The 26,962-nt window shown below is 39.7% G+C and overlaps 1 protein-coding gene across 1 annotated transcript; it reads left to right on the top strand.

The window, feature by feature from the left end:
* Positions 1-5,643: 5,643 nt before the first annotated feature.
* On the top strand, positions 5,644-25,822 carry LOC113097378 (gastrula zinc finger protein XlCGF57.1-like). The gene is made up of 5 exons (XM_026262622.1): positions 5,644-5,666; positions 8,818-8,882; positions 14,683-15,714; positions 18,515-18,718; positions 24,120-25,822. Exons 1-5 carry the CDS (start codon positions 5,644-5,646, stop codon positions 24,302-24,304), a joined length of 1,509 nt encoding a protein of 502 aa, XP_026118407.1. The 3' UTR covers positions 24,305-25,822.
* The last annotated feature ends 1,140 nt before the right edge of the window (positions 25,823-26,962 follow it).

Below are 26,962 nucleotides of genomic sequence, written 5' to 3'. Positions count from 1 at the left end.
AAAATGCGGTATTTAGAAAAAAATCAAGACAATCAACGAACTCAATCTGCACGAACACAAAGAGTGGTCGGATGATCTTAAAGAGTTGCCGCTCGTAACCTTCCCCAATGTGTTTTCTAACCTTGTTTGTAGTGTCAGAGCGTACACCTCTGATCAGTTTAAACATGATAAATCTCTCGAGTCTCACCTGAAATTTACAAATGGATGGGTGCAGAACCTTCAAACTGTCCACGTCAACGAGCGGAAAACTGTTGTCTGCACAAAGGTCTTGAATTAATCAATTTGAACAATTGTCTTTCTATGTACCTTTTTCACTTATTACATTATCTATGTTCTTGATACTTGAAGGTTACTGTACTATACTTGAAGGATACTTGAAGTGCACTGAACGTATAAATTAAATAATCTTCCTTTTTTTTCAATTTTGACTGCCCTACCTGTGGTCTTGATACTTGTTTACCTAATTACCTTTTATGTGTTACACTGCCACTTTACTTTTTAATATGCGTTATTGTAAACTGTACAAATTAACCTCAGTGTGTTATGATGCACAAATAAAGAGATACAGAATTGATACATTTTGCCGTTTATTACTGTAACAGGTGCAATATGCATAACACTGATAATGCAGGAGATGTGGTTCATGCATAGGTAACATTTAATGTAAGTCTGTCAAATCAATTAATCACATCCCAAAAAAAGTTGTTTATATAACGTACATTTCTGTATATTTATATATATATAAATGCACATACATACTGTCAGACACAGACGAGGACACAGAGGATTCAGTGATAAGGTAGTTTAATGTGAATCAGAGGTTTCAGACACAGGTGAATCTTGACACGTAGACAGAACGGTGACAACACAACTTCCCTTATGGTGAACGGTGATCCAGATGGTGCTCAGATGAAGACGATGGGGACAGGAAGACTGACGAGGATGAAGAGGGTTCAAGAGCTCAGGTAGGTTTACTAATGGCTTTCAGGCAAGAGAGGAGATCGGTGCAAGACCAGACGATGAGTGATGGTGACTGATGGCTTTATATGTGGTTCTGGTGATGATGCACAGGTGTTCAGAATTCGGGTGATTGGGGACGAGTGGGTGTGGCGTAAGTGTCCGATTCCGGGAGTGTAGAAGGTGTGGCTGTGACAGTACCCCCTCCTCCACGGGCGGCTCCTGACGGCTGGGATCTTGTGCCACGACAGGGTCTACCTCGGCCACGAGGAGCGGGGCGGTCTGGATGGTCTTGATGAAAGTCAGTGAGAAGGCTGGGGTCCAGGATGTCGTTACGATTAACCCAGCAACGCTCCTCCGGGCCTTAGTTTTCCCAGTCCACAAGGTACTCCAGTTGAGGACCCCGTCGTCGAGAGTCGAGGATAGCTCTCACCCGGAAGATGTCGTTGTCGTCTTCGATGGCCGGAGGAAGAGGTACGGCATCATCACCAGGTTCTGTGGATGGAGGAGACAAAGGTTCAGTTAAGGGTTTGAGGAGTGAGACATGGAATGAAGATGAGATACGGTACTGTGCAGGGAGTTGGAGTCTATAGGTCACTTCGTTCAGTTGCCGTTCAATAGTGAATGGTCCGATGTATCGGGGACTCAGCTTACGGCAGGGCAGCCGGAGGCGGATGTCCCTCGTCGAGAGCCAGACTTGTTGTCCAGGTTGGTATTGCGGCGTGGGTCCTCGACGAGCGTCCGCTTGCTCCTTATGCCTCCGCACTGCCCGCTGGAGATGCATGTGAGCCAAGTCCCAGACCCTCTCGCTCTGTCGGAACCAGTGATCTACCGCTGGGACCTGCGAGGGCTCACCTGACCATGGGAAGAGCGGAGGTTGGTATCCAAGGACACATTGGAAGGGGGTGAGCCCGGTGGTAGATTGCTGGAGGGAGTTCTGAGCGTATTCGGCCCAGGGTAGGTACTGGCTCCAACAGTCCTGGTTACGGTGGCAGTAAATCCTCAGGAACCTCCCCAGCTCCTGAATCTTACGCTCCGTCTGGCTGTTGGTTTGAGGATGGTATCCCGAGGAGAGACTGACGGACACCCCTAGAAGACGGAAGAAAGCTGACCAGACTCTGGAGATGAATTGGGGGCCTCTGTCGGAGACGATATCTTCTGGGATGCCAAAGTGACGGAAGACGTTGTGGAGTAGTGCCTCTGCCGCTTCGAACGCAGTGGGGAGTCCTTTGAGAGGGATGAGTTTACATGATTTTGAAAACCTGTCGACCACTACCACTACACAGGTGTAGCCTTGAGAGAGAGGGAGGTCAGTCATGAAATCAATGCCGATATGGGTCCAGGGACGTTCAGGAATGGGCAGAGGCACCAGTTTACCTTCCGGGAGTCTTCTAGGGGTGTCTGCTATGGTGCAGACGGAGCATCCTTTGAGGTAACGGACCGTATCCAGAGCCATCGATGGCCACCAGTAACGCTGTTGTAGGAGCGAGAGGGTCCGCCTCCTGCCTGGGTGTCAAGAGCCCGGAGAGGTGTGAGCTAAGTCCAGGAGGGTAATCCGATGTTGAGGGGGGACGAAGAGTTTCCCTTCTGGACCTCCCGGCGGAGCAGGGTGTTGAAGGTTTTCTTGTTCAATCAGATGATCAATATTCCACTGGATAGGACTAACTATCATGGCTGGAGGGAGGATTGGTTCTGGAGATTCGGGTTCGGGATCTGCTTGATGAAGACGGGAGAGGGCGTCGGCTCTATTGTTCTGGGAGCCAGGGCGATAGGTGACCTTGAAGTTGAATCTCGTGAAGAACAAGGCCCATCTAGCTTGGCGATGATTCAGTCTTTTGGCTTCACGGAGGTATTCCAGGTTCCGGTGGTCAGTTACCACCTCGAAAGGGAACTGGGCTCCCTCCAGCCAGTGACGCCATTCTTCCAGAGCCAGCTTAATGGCCAGTAGTTCACGGTTACCGATGTCATAATTCTGCTCCGCCGGGGATAGCTTCTTCGAGAAGAAGGCACATGGATGGAGTCGTGGTGGATTCCCCTGCCACTGGGAGAGGACTGCTCCGACCCCGGTGGATGAGGCGTCCACTTCCACGATGAACTGGTGGCTGGGATCAGGGTGGATGAGGATTGGAGCGGTCTTGAAGGCTTGTTTGAGCAGGTGGAAAGCTTCAGTGGCCTCGGGGTTCCAGGACAGAGACTTGGGCCGGTTCCGGAGGAGAGAAGTTAGAGGGGAGCTGAGTAAACTGTAGTCCTTGATGAATCTTCGATAAAAGTTGGCAAAGCCCAGGAAGCGTTGAAGTTCTTTTATGGAGCCGGGTTGAGGCCAGTGTGTGATGGCGTCCACCTTCCCCTGGTCCATCTTCACGCCACATGGGTCGATGATGTAACCTAGGAACTGGACTGAGGGCGTATGGAACTCACATTTTTCGGATTTGAGGTAAAGGTGGTGTTCCCGGAGTTTTCGGAGTACGAGGATGACATGATGGATATGTTCTTGCTTGGATGTGGAGTAGATGAGGATGTCGTCGATGTAGACAATTACGAACTTGTTAAGGTAATCTCTGAAGACTTCATTCATGTAGTTTTGGAAGACGGATGGACTGTTGGATAACCCATACGGCATGACCCGGTATTCATAGTGTCCGGAAGGAGTGATGAAAGCGGTCTTCCACTCGTCCCCCTTCCGGATGCGGATTAGGTTGTAGGCGCTCCTCAAGTCCAGTTTCGTGAAGATCCTGGCTCCGCGTAGTTGTTCCAACGCCGCTGGGACCAGGGGAAGAGGATAACTGAATTTAACAGTTTGTGAATTGAGGTGGCGATAATCGATGCACGGCCTCAAGCCTCCGTCCTTCTTGGCCACGAAGAAGAAGCTCGAAGCGGCAGGGGAAGTAGATGGTCGGATGAACTCCTGAGCGAGGGCTTCCTGTATATACTCCTCCATGGCCTTCTGCTCCGGGATGGACAGGGGATAGATTCGTCCTTTAGGAAGGGTTGCTCCAGGCAGGAGGTCAATGGCTCAGTCCCATGGCCTATGAGGTGGTAGCTTCGTTGCCAACCGCTTACTGAACACATCCTGGAACGCCCGATATTCAGGAGGGATGATATGATCCATCTTCGTGTCGGGGCTCTCCACTGATGTGGACTGGACCGGTAGGGAAGACTTCCTTAAGGGAGGACTGACCTTGGGGATTTTAGCTGGAGGAGTGATGCAGGTATGATGACAGGACACTCCCCATTTCAGGATCTCGCCAGTGGGCCAATGGATGTGAGGTTGGTGGAGGTTAAGCCAGGGGCGTCCCAGGATGATGTCTGCGGTGGATTCCTCCAGCACCATGAACTTGATGTCCTCTTTGTGCAGGAGTCCCACGCGGAGGATGATTGTGGGGGAGAAATAGTGGACACGACCCTTGCCCAGCGGCTTTCCCTGTATGGTGGTTACTTTGAGTTCGACAGGGCTTCGGTGATGTTTGGCGTTGAGACAAGTTAAGGTTTGCCGGTTGATGAAGTTCCCCGCCGAACCGGAGTCGATGAGGGCTTGTACTGAAACAGAAGAGCAAAGGTGTCTTAGAGTAACCCAGGTCTTAGTTAGATGAGCAGTTTGAGGAGGTATATGGATGGTACTCACCGCTGGGCGTGGAGGTCGAACTGGACAGGATGGTAAGAGGTGTCCATCTCCCCCACAATAGAGACATAGCCCGGCGTTGATCCTCCGCTGACGTTCCGATGCGGACAGATGGTGAGAGTCCACTTGCATGGGTTCAGGTGCTGGAGGAGCGACAGATGGTATAGCGGGCGGAGGAAGTACAGCGGGAGTGAGCAGATGACAGGCAGTGAGTCTCTGGGCAACTCGAATGGATTTCTGAATGAGATTCTCTAGTCCTAGTGAGTCTTCGTACACAACTATCAAACTTTGTATCTTGTCATTCAATCCGTGGCGATATGCTGTAATTAAGGCAGTTTCATTCCAGCCGCTGATGTAAGCGAGAGTACGGAAGCGTATGGCATAATCACTCACAGATTCATCTCTCTGTTGGTGAATGGTAAATAATTGGTCATGGACAGACAATGCAGAAGTTTGATGGCCAAAGACGGATTTTAACTGGGAACAGAAGTTAGTGACGGATCCAAGGGCAGGTGAGTTTGAGTCCCAGAGAGATTCAGCCCATTGGAGGGCCTTACCTGAGAGTAGGTTGATGATGAAGGCTACTCAACTGCGTTCGGAGGTGAATAAATGAGAGTTGGATTCCATATAGAGGGAACACTGTAGCAGGAACCCGCTGCAATCCTCCGCCGTGCTGCTGTATGTCGCTGGTTTGGCCATGGGACTCGCAGGGGCAACTGAAGAAGTGAACGGAGTTGTAGCGGTGTTTGAGTTGTTGACAGCCGGTGAAGAAGGGGGAGTTTGTTGCATCAGTGAGGACCGTACTGCGTGAACCAGTTGCGTGAAGGGATCCGCGGTGCGGTCCTCGCCCGTGTCCGAAGAGCTCTGCATGCGGTCTGGTCTTCTGTCAGACACAGACGAGGACACAGAGGATTCAGTGATAAGGTAGTTTAATGTGACTCAGAGGTTTCAGACACAGGTGAATCTTGACACGTAGACAGAACGGTGACAACACAACTTCCCTTATGGTGAACGGTGATCCAGATGGTGCTCAGATGAAGACGATGGGGACAGGAAGACTGACGAGGATGAAGAGGGTTCAAGAGCTCAGGTAGGTTTACTAATGGCTTTCAGGCAAGAGAGGAGATCGGTGCAAGACCAGACGATGAGTGATGGTGACTGATGGCTTTATATGTGGTTCTGGTGATGATGCACAGGTGTTCAGAATTCGGGTGATTGGGGACGAGTGGGTGTGGCGTAAGTGTCCGATACTGGGAGTGTAGAAGGTGTGGCTGTGACACATACGTGTGAATATATCAGACCAAAGGGACAATCCTTCTTGTCCTTCTTACTGCTGCTAACCAAGCTATGTGACGCCGCTTTGTTAACTCGGAGACCTGAGATCAAGGTGCGGTTTTCCAGCAGGAAAGCTGAAAAATCGCACTCCATTCAAAATTATTTTTCCATGCCGGTCATGAGTACGAGTATGGCAGTTAATTACACAACAAGCTTTTACCATTGTAACTTATTTTTAGCTGTAGAGAGCAAACAAAACAGTCTATTATCAATTCAATAAAGTACATTCAGCAGCGTCCGTGTCCCCAAGTCCCAGAATGCATTGCGTCGCTGACGTCACGTTCTCAGACTCTATAGACGCACAAAGTCATTTTCCCCGCTTATTTCCATTCTCTAGTCGCTCCACTCTCCAGTCCAGTGGGTGGCGCGAAAACACACGTGTCTGTTTGCCAAATACCATTAAACCTCAGAGGAAGATTAGTTTCACCGTGCGAAACAATTAATCACATCTTTATATCATGTAAGAAATATATATTAGAAAGGCAAGAGTTTAAGAATCAGCTACGGGGAAATAGGTATGTTAGAATATAATGTAAATAATATAGTAACATATGGAAATAATGGCCAAGGACGGAGATATTTGTTTAATTTTCTGAGGAGAACTGGACTGGAAAGACGAGTTTAAATAAAAGTGAGTAAGCTAGAGTGAGACAACAAAACTAACGTGGAGGGAACATATAAAGTACACAGTGTGTAAATGTAAAAAAGTGCTTAATGTAATGAGGTGTCTTGCAGGATTGGACTGGGGAGCAAGTTTTTCAGATCTGAAATATATTTATATTGCACTAATAAGGTCTAAATTAGATTATGGTTGTATTGTGTATGGGTCAGCAGCAAAATCTGTATTAACTGAATTGAATTTGATGTTGTGCAGACACAAGCTTTAAAGGGATACTCCACCATGTTTTCATATTAAACTATGTTTTTCCCTTAACTAAGACGAGTTGATACATACCTCTCTCGTCTCAGTGCATGCACTCAATCGCTTTGGCGCGCGGTGACACTTTGAAAGCACTTAGCTTAGCCCATTCATTCAATATGGGCTAAGCAGAGAAGCTTCCAAACACCTCCACGTTTTCCCTATTTAAATACAGTTACTCGCGTAGTGTAACTCGACCTAGGACGGTAACACAAAACAAAACGTTGCGCTTTTCTAAGCGTGTAAAATGGATAACTATATTGTGTGGCGGAATACCATGGCAAGTGCTTGTAAGCACTTCGTCTTGGCGCAGTAATATCTTCACTAGAGGGAGCGGGGACTGGTGAGAGGATTTTTCACGAGTGAAGATATTACTGTGCCAAGACGAAGTGCTTACAAGCACTTTATTCTCCAGGCTTCTGGTTCCTCGTGATTTATTCTCCAGGTTTCTGGTTCCTCGTGTTTTGCTCGTGCTGTGGTGTGGACTAACAAGCCAATCTGGACAATGGAAAATACAAAGGTGGACATAGAGCTGTTAATAATAAAAGGCTGCAGTAGGAGTACAGATATAGTCAGTGAATATTATACATATATGGACTATATGTACAAAGATAGTATTCAGATATTTACAGATGGATCAATGGATTTACAATCAGAGGAAACAGGATCTGCTGTATATATACCTAGTCATAATGTGGGATTAAACAAAAGAACATCTGACAGCTTAAGTGTGTATACAGTCGAGTTGTATGCAATATTACTAGCATTAGAATGGACTGAACAATCCGGATGGGACAAAATTTTTATATGTAGTGATTCTGTTTCTGCCCTTATGAGCATAAAGTCTGGTGTGACTAGCAACCATCAAAAATTACTTTATGAGATTTTAATTACAAACTCAAGAATAAGTAGACAGGGGAAAAACATTACATATTTATGGGTACCAGCACATGTGGGCATTCAGGGAAATGAGAAAGTAGACAGACTGGCAAAAGAAGCAACAAAAAAAAAAAGGAAATATTGATGTCAAAATTAAATTATCAAAATCAGAAGAGTTTAGTGTGGAAAAAGATAATGGAAAAATGGCAGCAACAGTGGGATAATGAAATCAAAGGGAGACATCTGTACATGATACAAAATAGGATAGGTATGGAAAGTAAGAAAGGGGGGAATAGGAAGGAACAAGTCATAATGAACAGACTGAGGATTGGACATTGCAAGTTAAACAAAACTCTTCATATTATAGGAAAACACCCAACAGGATTATGTGATGAATGTCAGGAGGAGGAAACAATTAATCACATCTTTATATCATGCAAGAAATATATTTTAGAAAGGCAAGAGTTTAAGAATCAGCTACTGGAAATAGGTATATTAGAAAATAATGTAAATAATATAGTAACATATGGAAATAATGACCAAGGACGGAGATATTTGTTTAATTTTCTAAGGAGAACTGGACTGGAAAGACAAGTTTAAATAAAAGTGAGTAAGCTAGAGTGAGACAACAGATGGCAGTAATGTAACACTTTGGATGCAAACTGCCATAAAAGTCCAATGAAGAAGAAGTGGTTTCACCGTGCTCTGTTTTATTTGGCTGTAGTGCTGTTTTGTTACGAAATGTTAGAAATGTTGTTTCTGTAAATAGAGAAATACAGTTTTTGAATCAGGTCAATAAATACCTTTAATATTCTCATCCTCACAGTCGTGACTAAGGTTTAAAGCAAGCAGGAATATCATCTGAACTGAGATCTGCTGCTGTGAAGATTATGTTTTTTAAAGAGGAGAATGAAGAGAACACGAGTGAACCAAAAACCTGGAGAATAAAACAGGAGGAACCAGAAACCTGGAGAATAAAACAAGAGGAACCAGAAACCAGGATGATAAAACAAGAGGAGCCAGAAACCTGGAGAATAAAACAAGAGGAACCAGAAACCCGGAGAATAAAACAGGAGGAACCAGAAACCTGGAGAATAAAACAGGAGGAACCAGAAACCTGCAGAATAAAACAGGAGGAACCAGAAACCTGGAGAATAAAACAGGATCAAAGAGGTTGGTTTTTATTCTTCACTCATCTTTAATGACTGTTTGCCTACAAAAGATGGAATGAACAAATAAAAGCTTAAACATTTAATGAAACTGATGCCTAGGTCTAGGTAATGCCTAGAAATCTATTATTTTTTTTCTTTCACTCAGCTGTTTTTGTCAGTTTTGCAACATGCAAATTATTGTTTATTGTGTTAAAATAAAGCAGCTGTTTTAGAGAGAGAGAGAGAGAGAGGGGGGATAGATGGTCAAAATTATTGGCACCCTAAGAAAATATCATCAAAGAAGGTTGTGAAAATAAATCTGTATTTTTACCTTTTGATATTTTTTTTAAAAAAAAGGCTTTCACAGGCTTATTAAGAACATAAAGACTGGAAAGGCAATGTTAATTTGAGGTTAAACCTGCTTCCTGGTAGGTTTAATTTAAGCCTCAATTTAGTCTTCCTCCAGGAATTCAGTCGATTGAATTTTGGACTAGACTAAGGCTGTTTCTACGGTGGCCGTATAAATAATTTTATTTGCTGCGTGTTTCTTTGTTTGGCTGTGTTTGAGTATTTGCAGTGCATCTGTTGTCAAATTGATGAAGTTGTTTTCTTAGTTTGCAGGTGTTTTTTATTTTATTTTACATCCCATTTCTTTAATTAGTTTCACTGTGAGTATTAACAATTGTTAATATTTAGGCTGGCTTGATAAAATTCAAATCAAACACACTGAAGCCCATTAGACTCAGTCAGACTTCTATGTACTATTTCTAACCCATTCAAACAATGTTTTTTATATATATATATATATATATATATCACGATTCACAATTTTATTACAATTCTTTGTCATGTTGGTTTTACGATTTTGCATGTTGTCTGAAATTACAGACAAACTAATTTCCCTATTATAAAGACAGTCTTTGTAACAAAAAAAAAAAAAGAAGCAGATATTTAGGCCAAAGAGGGCGAAGATAAAAATCTTTGTTCTAATTTTTTAATAACAAAGATAAAAGAATGACAAAGATACACATTACAACTACACATAATATACAGATAAAACAAGCCATGCTTTATTTTTAAGATACAATAGCTTTATTTAGCAGGAGCATTCAAGAAATTGAATGAACAAATATAAAAATAAAACACTATATAAACTGATTCCTAAAGCAACTGTATAAAATTTCTTCCATCAAGAGCAGTGAGTGATTTTTCTCTTTGTGTTTTGTTGTTTTATTAATGTTAAATGAATAGTTCACCCAAAAATAAAAATTAAACCATTTACTCACTCAAAGGTGTTTTTAAACCTGAATGAGTTTCTTTCTTCTTCTGAACATAAATGCTATTTTGAGGAATGTGGAAAACCAAACAGTTGAGTATTTTTTGCTACTTCAATGTGGACCAGCGACTGTTTGCTTACCCATATTCTTTGGTAAATGGGACATTGACCTTTAACAAGACAGAAGAAAAGGAGTAATAAGGGAGGAGGATTGCAGAGAGGCAAACTCACAGAAATATCTGATAGAGATCATGATATAATCTTACAATAACCAACTTCAGTTTAATTGAAAACCTTGTGTTTTTTAATGTGATGTGACATTCAGCTAAGTATGGTGACCCATACTCAGAATTTGTGCTCTGCATTTAACCCATCCGAAATGCACACACACAGAGCAGTGAACACACACACACTGTGAACACACACCCGAAGCAGTGGGCAGCCATTTATGCTGCGGCGCCCGGGGAGCAGTTGGGGGTTCGATGCCTTGCTCAAGGACACCTAAGTCATGGTATTGAAGGTGGAGAGAGAACTGTACATGCACTCCCCCCACCCACAATTCCTGCCGGCCCGGGACTCGAACTCACAACCTTTCAATTGGGAGTCTGACTCTCTAACCATTAGGCCACGACTTCTTTTTAAAGTATTAGTTAAAGTGCAAGAGATAACTTGGTTTAATAATCAGGCGCTGTTTGACAGACTTAATCACGCTTCGGGTGTATGCAGCGCTCAGAAAAAGCACAGGTCAGACCATCGTGCTGCCTGGCATTCGCTAGAATTGACCTGTCGACTGTGTCTTCTCCTCCTATGCGGGTTCGGGTTTGAACCTCTGCACCGCTGTCGGCCAGTGAGGATTGCACTCTACATTTGGCTCTGATTAATGCTAGATTGCTAGCTAACAATACTTTTTTACTTAATTCTTTTTTTACTTCATGTTAGCTGGATTTCATGTTTTTGGCAATAACCTGGCTTAATAATCCAGTGTGCCTGAAGCTTTCTCTATTTCAGTTTTATCACGTGATAGAAAGTCTAAGGCCTTCTCAAGCCGAAGGGCAAACTCATCTAATCTGCGGCCTATTATGCATCAAACTAAGATTGATGTAAAGACACAAAGCACTGCCATCAAGCTAGCACTTTTAAACATTCACTCACTAAAACATAAATCATTTCTAATCAATGACTTTATAACCACAAACAATCTGGATTTTATGTTTTTAAACGAAACATGGCTTGAAGACAACTGCAGTGCAACAGTCCTTAATGAAGCAGCCCCTCCTAACTTCACTTACATGAGTGTCTGCAGGACTGTTAGGAGAAGTGGGGGTGTAGCTGCTCTATTTAAAGATGTCTATCAATGCAAGCAAGTGTCATTTGGTCAGTACTTGTCTTTCGAATATCTAGGGATTGTGCTGAAAGGTGTTTATTATTATTTACAGGCCTCCAAAATACTCTCCAGCCTTTGTTGAAGAGGTCACAGAAATGTTATCAATAATTTCCTCAGAGTTTGACTGTTTTGCAATTGCAGGGGATTTTAAAATTCACATAGATAATGCAGAAAACAAAACTACAAAAAAAATGAAAATGGTTCTAAACACTTTTGACTTGACTCAGCATGTGCATGGACCCACACACAAAGGTGGACACACTCTGGATCTAATCATCAGTAGGGGTCTAAACATTTCATCCATTGTTACTAAGGACGTAGCACTATCTGATCACTTCTGTATTTTCTTTGATATATTGATCTCTGCTACCACTGAATCTAGATCTGTCTCTGTCGGAAGGAGATGGATAAACGAGAACACAAGTGTACTATTTATGGAGGCTATATCTTTAACACCAAGCATTTCTGCAGACTCTATTGATATTCTCCTTGATTCCTTCAACTCAAAAGTTAAGAATGTTATCGATGATATTGCTCCAATAATAGTCAGTAAGAAAACAATTAGACAGAAATCAGTTTGGAGAAGATCAACAGCAGTTCAAACTATGAAAAGACAATGCAGAAAAGCAGAGCGGATGTGGAGGAAGACGAAACTTGAAATTCACTATAGCATCTATAAAGACATCCTTCATGCTTTTAATGTGAAACTAGCCACAGCTAGACAGAACTTCTTCTCAAACCTTATAAACAGTAACTTAAACAACACTCGTACTCTTTTTGCCACTGTTGAGAGACTGACAAACCCCCAAAGTCAGATTCCCAGTGATATGCTCTCAGACAGCAAATGCAATGAGTTTGCTTCTTTCTTTTCTGAGAAGATCATAAATATCAGGAAGGCGATTAGCACATCCTCAAGTAATGCAGAGGTCAGACAGATTCATCCAAAATATCAAAAAGATACTATGTCTATTTTTGAAACAATTGATAGCAAAATTCTGGAAGACATAGTGCAGCACCTAAAATCGTCTACCTGTTGTCTTGACACACTTCCCACATCTTTTTTCAAAAGTGTGCTTGACTGCTTAAAAGCAGATCTCTTAGAAGTGGTGAATGCCTCACTTCTTTCTGGGACATTTCCAAACTCCCTAAAAACTGCAGTTGTAAAGCCCCTCCTGAAAAAGAGCAATCTTGATAACACAATTTTGAGCAATTTTAGACCAATATCTAATCTTCCTTTTATAGGCAAAATTATAGAAAAGGTAGTTTTTAATCAGCTGAACAAATACTTAAACTCAAATGGATACCTGGACAATTTTTTAATCTGGTTTCCGACCGCATCACAGCACTCATTAAGATAATAAATGATATTCACTTAAATTCTGACTGGCAAAATATCGGTGCTGGTATTGCTAGATCTCAGTGCTGCGTTTGACACTGTCGATCAAAACATACTACTAGATAGACTGGAAAACTGGGTCGGGCTTTCTGGGATGGTACTCAAATGGTTCAGATCATACTTAGAAGGGAGAGGCTATTATGTGAGTCTAGGAGAGCATAAGTCTAAGTGGACGTCCATGACATGCGGAGTCCCACAAGGGTCAATTCTTGCACCGCTCTTGTTTAGCCTGTATATGCTCCCACTGAATAAAATAATGAGAAAGAACCAAATTGCCTATCACAGCTATGCTGATGATACCCAGATTTACCTAGCCTTATCTCCAAATGACTACAGCCCCATTAGCCGCATTTCCACTGTCGGGCCAGTGCGAGCCAGGGCTTAAAGCGGGCCGGGCGGGACTCATAGCCCCGGGCCAATAGCACAAGGCCAGAATAGCACAGGGTTTCCACACAGTGGAGCTTGAAGCACCGCTGCGCATCACTAAAACACGCCCTTTACACGCCTCTCAGAACAATGTCATGCAACCTCATCATTTCACCATCAAAGAGAAGTTATCAGAAAACTAAGAAATAAGTCACTGGAACATGCGCGATCACAAAATGAACATGATAAAAGCGGCAGTTTGTTTGCATGCTTTGTTATATATTCAAATTCAAAAGCATCGTTGTTTTAACTATAGAATTGATTTAATTTATCAGGACTCAAAATTAATCACACATAAATACACTTATTTCTATTTTATTTATTTTTAACACTTATGAAAATAGCCTGCTATTCAGTCTAGACTGTTTCTGTTCATTTGAAGCCACAGTAGCTGTCATATTTAGAATGAATGATAATATCTCTATTTTTATAAAAGCTCCCGAACAAAAAACATTATTAGGCTATATTCTTTTATCATAGGCAACGTGAGATAAACTCTCGAGACGAGGCTTGTGACAGATAATATAAGTTACTTAATAAATACACGATTGTGATAGAGAATAAGAAGTTGATGTCTGATTTCTTCAAGCTGTCATATGTTTACTATGGTAACATGTTTAGCGTGCATATCTTTTTCATCGCTTATAAATATTTCTGCCTTATTTAGTGATTATAATCCACATTGGATCAAGTTATTTCAAACACTCGCTGCTGACTGAAAGAGAGTTTTGAGCTCGACTTATTTAAAAAAGTGTTTAATGCTGGTGTTAAAGCTGTTATCTTTCTGAAATGATCCACAGCGCAGACTCGCTATTTTTATAAAAGCTCCCGAACAAAAATCATTATTATATTTTGATGATATGCAACGTGGAGCAAAACTCTTGAAACGAGACGACAGATAAAATGTTACTTAAAGACAACGGAAACAGTGCAGTCAAACGTGTGCTACAAAGTCAGTGCTGTACTACAATTAAATATATATAAAAAGTGGCAGAGCAAGAACACATCTGCTGCAGTTTTAGATTTAGTTTGTTGTAACAGAAACAATCTTTAGAGAAACTGAATAATAGAGCAGTAAATAATAAGGAATAGTTTTTTTCAACAAAATGTGTTTGTGTAGTTGATCAAATATTTAACATTTGTCATTATAGAAATGTGATTTGTGTCTATAATGCTTTAAAAATTATATTTTGAAGATCAATGTACTTCACTCATGAAAAGTTTCAGGAAGGGTAACATTTTGAAAATGACATCAAAAGGAGAAAAAAATTGAATAGAAATTGTCTGTTAGACCAGGGTTGACTTTTATGTACTTTCACATTTCTGTTCTTTTCTTTTAGAGTTTAATGAAGAAATTAGTGAAGATGGGGAGAAAGATCATGTCAAAACGGGAGATAAACCTTTGAGTTGTTCTCAAACCAAACAGAAAGATTTGAAGAAAAGAAGAGCTAAGAAATCTTTCACCTGCACTCAGTGTGGAAAGAGTTTGAAAAGAAAAAATAGTTTTGATGTTCACATGAGAATTCACACTGGAGAGAAACAGTACACATGTGATCAGTGCGGGAAGAGTTTTGCACGAAGAGGAACCCTTATGAACCATATGAAAATTCATACAGGAGAGAAACCGTACACATGTAATCAATGTGGAAAGAGTTTAAAGTGTAAATATAGTCTTGAGCGTCACATGATTGTTCATACTGGAGAGAAACCATACACATGTGATCAATGCGGGAATAATTTTGCATTGAAAGGAATCCTTATAACACATATGAGAATTCATACAGGAGAGAAACTGTACACTTGTGATCAATGTGGGAAGAGTTTGATTAGCAAATGTAGTCTTGAGATTCACATGAGAGTTCACACTGGTGAGAAACTGTACACTTGTGATCAGTGCAGGAAGAGTTTCTCACACTCAGCAAACCTTAAGAGACACATGAACACCCACACTGGAGAGAAACCGTACTCGTGTGATAAATGTAGCAAAAGATTTTTGAGGGCTTCAGACATAAAGCAGCACCTGAAAGTTCATACAAAGGAGAAACCACATTCATGTAATTTTTGTGGAAAGAGTTTTTCACGTCTACAACATTTGAAAGAACATCAGAAAATACATGCTGCTGTGAGAGACCACGTGTGCTTGGAGTGTGAAAAGACTTTTACTTCAGCAAACTGTTTAAAACGGCACCAGAGGATTCACACTGGAGAAAAACCTTTCAAGTGTTTACACTGTGATACGAGATTCAGTCATGCAGGAAATAAGAAAAGACATGAGAGGATTCACACTGGAGATAAACCGTATCACTGCACTGAATGTGAGAAGTGTTTCAGTCGTCCATCTGCTCTATACAATCATAAAAAAAACTATCACAGTAAGTATTCAAGATACAGCTGGAATTCTGATCAAATAAAAGATGTTGTTCCTCTCCAGATAACATTTTATTATTTTGGTTTCTTTTAATACACCGTTTTTAAACTGTCATGTAGCTTTGCAACTGATCCTTCTGTGCCTCTCTTGTAAGAAGGGATGGGTACCAGAAAACGGTATTTAATGAAAAAAATAATAACATTAAAGAGCTTGACTGATGTGCAGTATCGTGAGAATTATAATAACGTTAAAATCTTACATTTAATCATTTAGCAGACGCTTTTATCAAAAGCGACTTACAAATGAGAACAACAGAAGAAATCCGATCAACAAGAAAACAACAACTACAGTATACAAGTGCCATGACAAGTCTAGTCTAGTACAGAACATATAGCCAGGATTTTTTTGTTTTTGTTTTTTTGTATAAGAATATGAAAGACAAGAAAAGGTAAGTGCTAGTATTAGTTGGTTAAGTGCTGGCGAAGAAGATAAGTCTTTAGATGTTTTTTGAAAATGAGAAAAGACTCCGCAGTATGAATTGAGATTGGGAGGTCATTCCACCAGCTAGGCACAGTCCAGTACCTTGAATTTGATATGAGCGGCTACTGGTAGCCAGTGTAAACTAAGGAGTAGAGGAGTATTATGAGCTTTTTTGGCACACTGAAGACAGCCCTCGCTGCTGCATTCTGGGTCAAGAAGTTGGGTGGCTTGCTCTGACAAGGAGGGCCTAATCTTCCTAATGTTGTATAAGGCAAATCTGCAGGACTTGGTCATTGTAGCAATGTGGTCTGTGAAGCGTAACTCATGATCCATCACAACTCCTAGGTTTCTTGCCATCCTGGAAGGAGTTATGGGTGACGAACCCAGCTGTATAGAGAAGTTGTAATGAAACTTTGGGTCAGCTGGAACCACCAGCAGTTCTGTTTTAGTAAGGTTGAGCTGAAGGTGATGGCTATTCATCCAGCTAGAAATGTCACACAGACTGGCTGAAAAATAAGCGGGTCATCTGGTTGGAATGAGAAGTATGAGTGTCTTCAACGTAGCGGTGATTAGAAAAGCCATGCTTCTGAATGACAGATCCTAATGACGTCATGTAGATGGAGAAGAGAAGTGGTCCAAGTACTGAGCCTTGAGGAACCACAGTAGCAAGTTGTTGTGACTTAGAAACATCACCCGTCCAAGACACCATGAAGGATCCATCAAAGAGGTGGAACTTAAGCTTTACTGACGATACACCCATGATAATCGCATGCGATTAATCGTGCAGCCCTATTGCAGCGTGAAGAACGGAGTTGATAATGTGAGTAATTGAAGGTATGACTGAAGAAGAAATCGCTTGAAGGAGATGAGTGGGGATCAGATCAAATGGACAAGTAGTAGGATGATTGGACAGGATAAGTTTGGAAACGTCCATCTCTGAGAGTGGAGAGAAGGAAAGAGAGGAGAGACTGATATACACTGTGGTTGGTAGAGTTTCTTGATTTATGCCATCTCCTCTCTGCAGCCCTAAGTTTAGAGCGATGTTCACGGAGAACATCGGACAGCCAGGGGGCAGATGGGGTGGTGCATGCGCGTCTAGATGACAGTGGGCAAAAGTTATCCAAGCAAGAGGTTAGAGTGGAGCAAAGAGTGTCCGTAGCACTGTTCGTGTCCAGAGCTGAAAACTGAGAGAGTGAAGGAAGTGAAGATGAAACCACAGAAGTTAGGCGAGATGGAGAGAGTGAACGTAGGTTCCGTCGAAAGGTGACTTGCGGTGGAATTTGTGCCGCTTCAGGAGTAACTGCTAGGTTAGCAGTAATGAGGAAGTGGTCTGAGGTGTGCAGTGGAGCAACTGAAGAGTGTCCACGGAGCAACAGCGCGTGTAGATGAGGTCCAGTTGCCTGATTTGTGAGTCGCTGTAGTAGACGCTCGCTTGAGATCAAATGAGGACTGCAGAGTGTTGAAGTCAGCTGCCTGAGGTTTATCTAGGTGGATGTTGAATTCACCAAGCAGTACCGGAGGAGTACCATCTTCAGCAAAGTTTGATAGCAGCACATCCAACTCCTCCAAGAAGTTTCCCAATTGACCTGAGGGACGTTAAATGACCACAAAGTGGATTTTAACAGGGTGGGTTACAGTAATGGCATGTGATTCAAATGAACCATTACCTGTAGGTGATGGCTCAAGATCAAATTTCCATTATTTCGATATAAGGAAACCAGTACCTCCACCCCTCCCAGTTGTACGAGGAGTGTGGGAACAAGTGAAATTAGTGGAGAGGGCTGCAGGGGTGGCAGTATCTTCAGGTTTGATCCAAGTCTCTGTCAGTGCCATGAGGTTGAGACTAGAATGAGTAGCAATAGAAGAAATGAAGTCTGCTTTGTTAACAGCAGACTGGCAGTTCCAGAGACCAACTGGAACAGAGAGCGTAGTAGTAGAGGTCAGAGGGACAGGCCATATATTTGTCAGATAGGCCTTCCTTCGATGTTTTTTTCTTGCTCTCCGAGTGTTAGTAGTGATAGTAGAGATCTGAAAGCACATAGTGGCTACAAGTGACCTTAATAAGTATTTGAGAACAAGCTATAAAAAAATTAAAGGGGAGAAAAGCAAATCTCATGTGCCTTTTCGTTTTCCTTGCTCGGTGGAGTCACGCAGGTAGAGTCGATGGTCCTTACACTCTTATATCTCAACGATACCCAGGGCTCGAGTTGAGGGGGGATGGCAAAAAAAAATGACAAAAGCATCTCCTCAGTAAAATATTATAGAAACTGAAGTGCCTTAAACAAAAATTGTACCACACTGATTTTTTTTTTTTTTTTTTACAGCAAAGTGTTTAAAACCGCATGAGAGGATTCACACTAGAGAGAAACCTTATAAGTGTTCACACTGTGACCGGAAATTCAGTCATTCATCAAATCTGAAAAGACATGAGAGGATTCACACTGGAGAGAAACCGTATCACTGCACTGAATGTGGGAAATGTTTCAATCGTTCATCTGCTCTACACAGTCATACAAAAAACTATCACAGTAAGTATTCAAGATACAGTTGAAATTCTGATCAAATCAAAGATGGAGTTCCTCACCAAAAAACTGTCAAAACATTTTATTATTGTGCTTTTTTTTATTTGTTGTTATTTTTAAAATTACAAATTATTCTTCCCCTTAAGATGTATTTAAAAAATGCAGATGCAAGATATATTGTCATGTAGCTTTGCAACTGATCCTTATTTGCTTCTCTTGAAAGAAGGGATGGGTTAAAAAAGAAGACAACAGAAGATATTACTTTTTTCTTGATTACAATTGAAGAAATTCTCCTGACGTAATGTTATTTTACTTTATGTGTTACTGTGAGGCGATATGAGAGCTGACATTATCAAGTATGTCACAGACTTTGCAACAAACAAACAAAAACATGTCTTATTCAAAGTCCAAAGGCATTCACTGCGCAATTAAGTTTATTAGATTGCAGTTAGAAAGGCCTTATAATTCAAGCAATGAAAGAAAAAAATACCCATGTATGAGTTATTTTTATATTCATTGCACAAGCAATGTATTTTTCTGAATATCAGCACAAGTGCGCAAAAGCAAATGTGCTATTATTACTTTGTTACAGTGCATAGGAATACAGTGTTTTGTTTCATTTTTTGAATGAATCAAGTGAGCCAGTGATTCAGTGGTCCTTTCAGATGGATTCACTTGTTTTTGGGAAGTCGTGGCCTAATTATTAGATAGTTGGACTCGTAACCCAAAGGTTACAGGTTCAAGTTTTGTAGTGGCAGGGATTGTGGGTGGGAGAAGTGAATTTACAGTGCTCTCTCCACCCTCAATACCAAGACTGGGGTGCCCTTGAGCAAGTCACTGAACCTCCAACTGCTCCCTGGACACCGCAGCAAAAAAAAGGCTTCCCACTGCTCTGGGTCTGTGTTCACTGCTGTGTTTAATTTAGATGGGATACATTTGTATTGCTGTTACTGTGGCAATCGACAACAGCACAGGTTAACCCTCTGCACACGTTTTTATGTTTAGTTATATTTAAAAAAATTCAATTCAGTCAGGCGAGATGACATATAGCAGTGGCGGCACATATTATATCCACATTCTGATTGGTCAGATCACCTCTCAATCATGCTCCCTGCGAATGGTCAATTGCATAGTTAATCAAACATTTTTAAAGGGTTCGTTCACCCAAAAAGAATCCTAGGTTTATATGATTTTCTTCTTTCAGATGAGTTCTATTAAAAAATGTCCTTGCTATCTAAGCTTTATCAGTGCAGTCAGCATTTAAACAGTCCACAAATAAAGCATGCACATTCATAATAATTCATCGCTCACACAGTTCTGGTGGGTGAATAATCTCATTAGTAAATGCATGTATTTTTGTAAGAAAAATATCCATATTTCAAACAAACTCTTTTCTCTCACTTCCAATGTCTGTCATTTGTGGAAGCTGTTCTGGCAGATGACGGAGCACGTATGCACAGTGCACGAACCTCTGAGATATGCTAGTCTTGAGTTTTGTTTATTGGAGCAAAGGAAGGAAAGTTTCTTTACTTAAGCAAAGGAAAAACAGTCTACTCTTGTTTATATCTAAATCCTCTGACAATTTTTTTTTTTTTTTTTTTTGCAAATCCTCAGTTTGTACTTCCAATTTTCTCTGCATCCGTCACTAATCACGCAACGCCTGTCAGGGATCTGGAAGAAGTACCCATTAGCACAGTGATCCTCAAACCTGGCTCGCGAGATCCAGAACTCCTGAAGAGTTTAGCTCTAACGCCAATCAAACGCACCTGAGTTTGCTAATCAGTGTCTTCAGGATCATAAGAAATCCAGAGATAGGTTTGTCTGATTAGGGTTGGAGCTAAACTCTGCAGGAAATTGGATATCACGAGCCAGATTTGAGTATCACTGCATTAGCAGATTGAGTGATCTGGGTTTATTGACAAAACGGGCTGATACAAGAGGGTAGTGAGGTTCACAGGTGATATAACATCAGGAACACAGTAAACTAAGAAGCAGCAAGGGAAGACCACTGGAACAGTCTCTGACAGCAGGGTCATTATACGAAAACGTGCCATTTTGTGTCCCTCAGGAAAAAAAAGCTCTGTAAATCTTAATAAAACATAAAACAAATAGAATATTTTATATTTTAGTTTCCATAATGTCTCATAATATAAGAATAAATTATTTTCTGTTTCTTTGGATTTTAAAGGATTTTAATCACATTTTTGTAGAAAGCATCTTGAAGAAATGTTGAAAATGGCCTGTCCCTCAGTAAGATTTTTCTACTTCTACTTGCTATCGAGGCCAAAAAAGTCAAACTATCATAAAAAAACATATACTTGTATAAAGCCTTAAGTGTCAGTTCATTAGTCATAAATGGATTTTATTCTTAACGTGTCAAATAAAATAAAAAACACACAATTTAGTCGGGTCCCTAGGTTCTCGTCAACCCTGTTACTTTTTATAAAAACACCTCTTTAAAGATAATGGACTGTTCCAAAAGTTGCATCAGGTCCAGGAAGTGACATTATCTGACTTTCATGAAGTTGATGGTAGAAGACAAGTAAGTGTTCTCTTCTTTTTAATTAATTTTCTTTGAGGTTATGTAATGTCTGAAAGACAGGGACACGCTCATTGTGTCAGCCCTGTTACCAGAAAAGCATATGTTAAAAAGTTTTTTGTACAAATTTAAAAATTTACATATATGATAATATTTAAGGCTCTCATTAAGGCACGTAATGTAGTGTCATTGCCTATACCTCATGGCTAGTAATGGCTGGCAATAACCTTTTTCGTCAACCCTGTTACCGTCAACCCTGTAACCATTCCAGGGTAAGAGGGTTGACGCAAGTACGCTTTTGTGTGTCTTACCCATGTTAAGAAGGGTTAAATCAAGGGCAACTGGACTTGGTACGTCCATATTTGAAGCTATTGCCTCTCATCCAAGGGGTTTCTTCATTTCTAAATGACTGATGGGGAGTGCCAGGCATTTAACCTCTGTGGGGTTGTCACCCCTGAGCCAACCCTTCTTGGATAACTATGACCTGGATGACTGAGAATTTTAACAGACATACTTTTCTTACAAATAGTATACATAATATACATGTTTTTACAGTTTTCATCCCTAAAAATCATGTTTTTTTTATTTATTCTACTGATAGATAGGCTAAAATATGTTGAGGTTACTGATCTATACTGATACACACAAGTGCATTGGGTTTTATAAATGTGCTTTATAAATCAAAAGTCATTATTATATTTATTATGAGAAGTCAATAAATTAACAAGCTTTTCAGTTTGCATTTGGGATACTCTCCATACATGCACTCCATCCAAATAGTTTGAAAAAGTTTTCTTGTCAAAAAATAAATCAAGCTTGTGTGACTTGTATGGTTATTTGATGGCATGTGAACTACTTACATTTACAGTATGCTACACAATCATAAATAATCAGGGCTGGGGTGTAAAGAAATACATGTAACAGCGTTACGTATGTAAAATACAAAATATGAGTAACTGTATTTCGTTAAAATTACATTTTAAATAAGGGGTAATCAGATTACAGTTACATCTGAAAACTATTTTAGATTACCAGTGATTACTTTTATTTTGATGTAATTTATTAATTTAATATTTAAGTTTGGGGATTTCAAACAATACCGCGACTGATTTTTTCCCGTTACAAGCACATAACGACACAAACATTCTCCTAGAAATCACACTATGCATTCAGTCAACAGATCCATACGAAGCATGCATAAAATAAAGGTTTATGAAGTCAAACAATAGCTTTATGTGGTTTACAGATTAACTTCTTTATTCATTCGAAATGTTCAGTATCATCTTTGGCTCGGTAATGCAAGTTCACGATCCAGTTCGTGAACAGATGATTCTTATTCGTGAATCTTTTAAAATAATAATTTCCTTTATTTATTTAATGAAACCAGTGTGGAAACCAATGCTTCACTAACGGGATAGATCTGGGTCAGGGTATATTCTGGCAAACCGTTTACCAATCAAGTTTCTCAATTGGCAAAGCAAACTGTGGTACACGCCACTACCAACACACAATGGGTAAATCTGTGTTTTCTCAGCACAATATCATAGAAAGTATGAGGTTTGAGAAGTAGAAGGCGGGGCAACAGTTAAAACGTTTTAAAGTTAAAGTTCATGCAAACAGATAAGTTTCGGTTTTTCATCATTTTTATTCATCCCCTTAAAAAAATAAAACTTTCAATATTCTCAATTCACAAACACTCTTAATATAACAAGGGGGAGTATATCTTCCACAGTATATCAGATTTGTTCTATACATGTATTTAAAACCTTTTCAAAAAGTAATTAATATGTTGGTAACAGGGTTGACCAAAAACACACATTTAAATTAGTTAAATGAAAAAAATTAAAAAAATAAGATAGCCTGAGATGGCACGGCACATTTTCCTGAGAGGTAAGGATCTACTTAATCCAAAAAGGGGCTTAAAGATTTTCAAAACAGAAATATAATGACCGAAATATAATTCGTATAATGACCCAGCAATAGACGGCCATCCATCAATTATGAATATTAGGCCGCAAACATGAGGTGTGAGCAGTTTGAGAGCGAATGGGGGAATGGCGGGTGTTTTTTTTCTTTTAGGGGGGGGGGGTTGAGCAACTGGAATGGTGCCCCCCTGGGAGTTGCGTTGCTGCTTATACCGAGCGGTGATACTGCTGTAATAATTTTGTTGTTGTTATAAAAACTAAAACTTTAAAATGCATTATATAAAAACAATGAGGCAATAATGATTGGTTAATAAAACTGTTAATTATGTGTAGGCTAATACAAAATAATTTATGTACATAACATGTAATTGCTGCCTAAGGAGGATCAGATCTTTGTTTAGGCTATTTGCCAAAGCATTTAATTCAAATATTCACTTAATCTTTTATTTTTTTCATTTTCAAACCGTTTTGCTACAGATGACACAGCCTCTAACTTCTTTAAAAAAAAAAAAAAAAAAAAAACATGTGGACATCACAGTCCTTACACCAATAAACTATGGTTTTATCATAGTAAAACTTTTTTTTAAACTTCTTTTGCATGATTTCTGAATGCTTGAGACTATAAAATAAATATAGTCATAATAAAGTTATAGCCATTGGTATATGTCGAGAGTTACAATAAATTGTGTAAATAATAAAATGTATTAATTTATGAAAATTTTATTTTATTAATGTTCTATTTTCACTCCTATAGTATTTTTTTTTTTTTTTTTTTTTTTTTCATATTTGAGGAAGGGGGGCACAACAAAACAATCCTGCTTAGAGCACACATTTGGACAGCAGCGGCCCTGTTACATCAGGGTTCACTTCTATTTTCACATTTCTCCGCTTTTTTTTTACAAGATACTGAAAATAAACCATTTATTTTTTACTTTTATTTCAGAGTTGATTGAAGAAAATGAGGAGAATGAAGAATTAAGTGAAGTTGAGGAGAAAAATCAAGTCAAAACTGAAGAAAAACTTGAGTTGCTCTCAAACCAAACAGAAATATTTAAAGAAAAGAAGAGCCAAGAAATCTTTCATCTGCACTCAGTGTGGAAAGAGTTTGACAAGCAAAACGAGTCTTGAGCATCACATGAGAGTTCACACGGGAGAGAAACTGTACACTTGTGATCAGTGCAGGAAAACATTTTTGAGGGCTTCAGACCTGAAGAATCACTGAGAGTTCATACAAAGGACAAGTCACATTCATGTCATTTGTGTGGAAATAATTTTTTTTGTTTGTTTCTACAAAATTTGAAAGTACATAAGAAAATACATACTGGTGTAAGAGAGTACATGTGTTTTGAGTGTAAATTTTTTTTTTACTTTTAACTCAGTGATCTGTTTAAAACCGCACCAGAGGATTCACACTGGAGAGAAACTTCTTAAGAAACGAGATTCAGTGTGTCATCAAGTCTGAAAACATGAGAGGATTTACACTGGAGACAAATCATGCCACTGCGCTGCTTCTGGAACGTGTTTCAAATATTCATCTGCTCTACACAGACATAGCCTACAAAAAACATTCACATCAAGGCCCCATAAACAAAGGTGCATTTAGCTGTGTTCATCCAGACGGATCAAGCATTTTGGGAGCCTGAAACCGCAATTGTATTTTTTTAAACCAGATCCCAGAGTGGATAAATCTCAAATTGACACCTGATCTTTTTCGTGTGGACAGTCAGTCTGTATATTTTTTCAAACAGTGTTATCATCACCATACGTCTTTACCCATGGTGTTGATGATCCCTAAGTATATCATCTTCAGATCCAGCACTTTCAGATCTGAGTCATCAACAAATGTGAAACAAGAATGCACTGAGCAAGAAAATATACAGTATTCAGATTTCAGAATAAATCTGTTCTAACCATGACATGACAAAGAAGCATTATCTATCATTTTCACAGTAAATGAAGTTAATCTTCATCTTCGAAACCAGCTGATTCAACTGAGATTCAGATCAAATCAGAGATGGAGTTCCTCCACAAAGAACAATGTAACAAAGGTTTTATTCTTGTATGTCAGTTTGTTTCATGATTTAAATAATATCGTGCTTTCTTATGAGTTTCATTAAATCCATGTTCAGTTGTCTTACTGTATAACGCATTTCACCTGTAGTTTGCTTACATTTTCATGAAGGAAAGTAGCTTTTTACAAACTGTTCTTGTTCAGGACACTGAAGAGGAGACTAACACTTTTAAGAGATACCGAGATAAATTTTACATTTGTTCTTCATTATTTATTTTAAAACAAGTCATTCTTCGATGATATATTTAGAAAACACAGATGCAAGTTATACTGTCATGTAGATTTGTAATTGATCTTTAATTGCTTCTCTTGTAAAATAGGAATGAATATCTGAACTCCGTAATCATGTCATTTTGTATTTTAAGGTGCAAATATAAATATAAATAAACAAATCAATCGAGCATTCAGACAGATCATGGCATAAGAAAACAATTTATCCAGTTTAATAAAATAAATGAACACTAATAAAACAGAGTAACAAACCGATTCCAATATTTCTTTTCCACATCATGGTAAAGTTTTCAGACTAAGAGGCATTCACATATAAATGACTTATTATGGTTGCTATAAGTGATATAAGTGTTACTTTTGCAAACATTACTTGAACTGCTGCTGATCATTAATCTTTAGTCAATAATATTCTGACCATTGGTGGTCGTCTCTACATTTCATTGTTGTTGTGTTCAGTGGATGTTATCGAGCAGCCTCCCACTAACCCAACAGCTGAGTTACACAAACACTACCCAACACTGAAAAAATAAACCAACAGGCATAACTCCACAATGCCCCAGCAGTTTTTAGTGTAGTTAAAATAAAATCAGACTATATTTAGATTCACATAGACATATTATGCTGCTGCAGTAGTTGATAAAGACGAATAGTGTTTGTTTTTGTATGAAAACAACAAAATTTCCCTGAAATTTTCCATGATTGAGGTACATTGATCTTATTTTATATATATAAAAAAAAATTACATTATATAAAAAAGAATAACTAGTTTCTATAAGAATAACTCAAATGTTTGAACAACTACACAATTATCTTACATGCATATTATTGAAAAACAAAAAAAGTACCAATAACAACAAATGTTAACCTGCTTAAAGCTTTATAATTTGTTCTGTATTTTGCAGTATTCTCATGTTTTTTTCTCCGGGTTTCAGGTTCCTCATGTTGTATTCTCCAGGTTTCTGGTTCCTCGTGTTTTTTTCTCCAGGTTTCTGGTTCTAGAGCCGTTGTTAACTGAATAGATGCGCAAATCCACGTTCATTATCAGCGATTATTTGTGCAACTAGTCAGTTAACAACGGCTCTGTGTAGTAATAGCTGCTCTATGTGAAATCACGCACCTGATGAAAGTTACCGCTGATTCGAGAACCGACTTTACTGACAAGATGCGCATTAATTATCGGACGATATTTATTGCGCACCCCTAGGCTCACACAGTTCTGGTGGGTGTATAATCTCATGTAGTAAATGCATGCCTTTTTGTAAGAAAAATTTCCATATTTCAAACATAAACTCTTTTCTCTCACTTCTATTATATGTTATATGCGGAAGCTGTTCCAGCAGATGATGCAGAACGTATGCACAGTGCACAAACCTCTGAGATATGCTAGTCTTGAGAGTTTGTTTATAGGCGCAAAGGAAGCAAAGTTTCTTTACTTAAGCAAAGTAAAAACAGTCTACTCTTGTTTATATCTAAATCCTCTGACA

Source organism: Carassius auratus, unplaced genomic scaffold (assembly GCF_003368295.1).
Source record: "Carassius auratus strain Wakin unplaced genomic scaffold, ASM336829v1 scaf_tig00216209, whole genome shotgun sequence".
NCBI classification, from domain to species: domain Eukaryota; kingdom Metazoa; phylum Chordata; class Actinopteri; order Cypriniformes; family Cyprinidae; genus Carassius; species Carassius auratus.
This window is presented reverse-complemented; position numbering and strand designations above follow the sequence as displayed.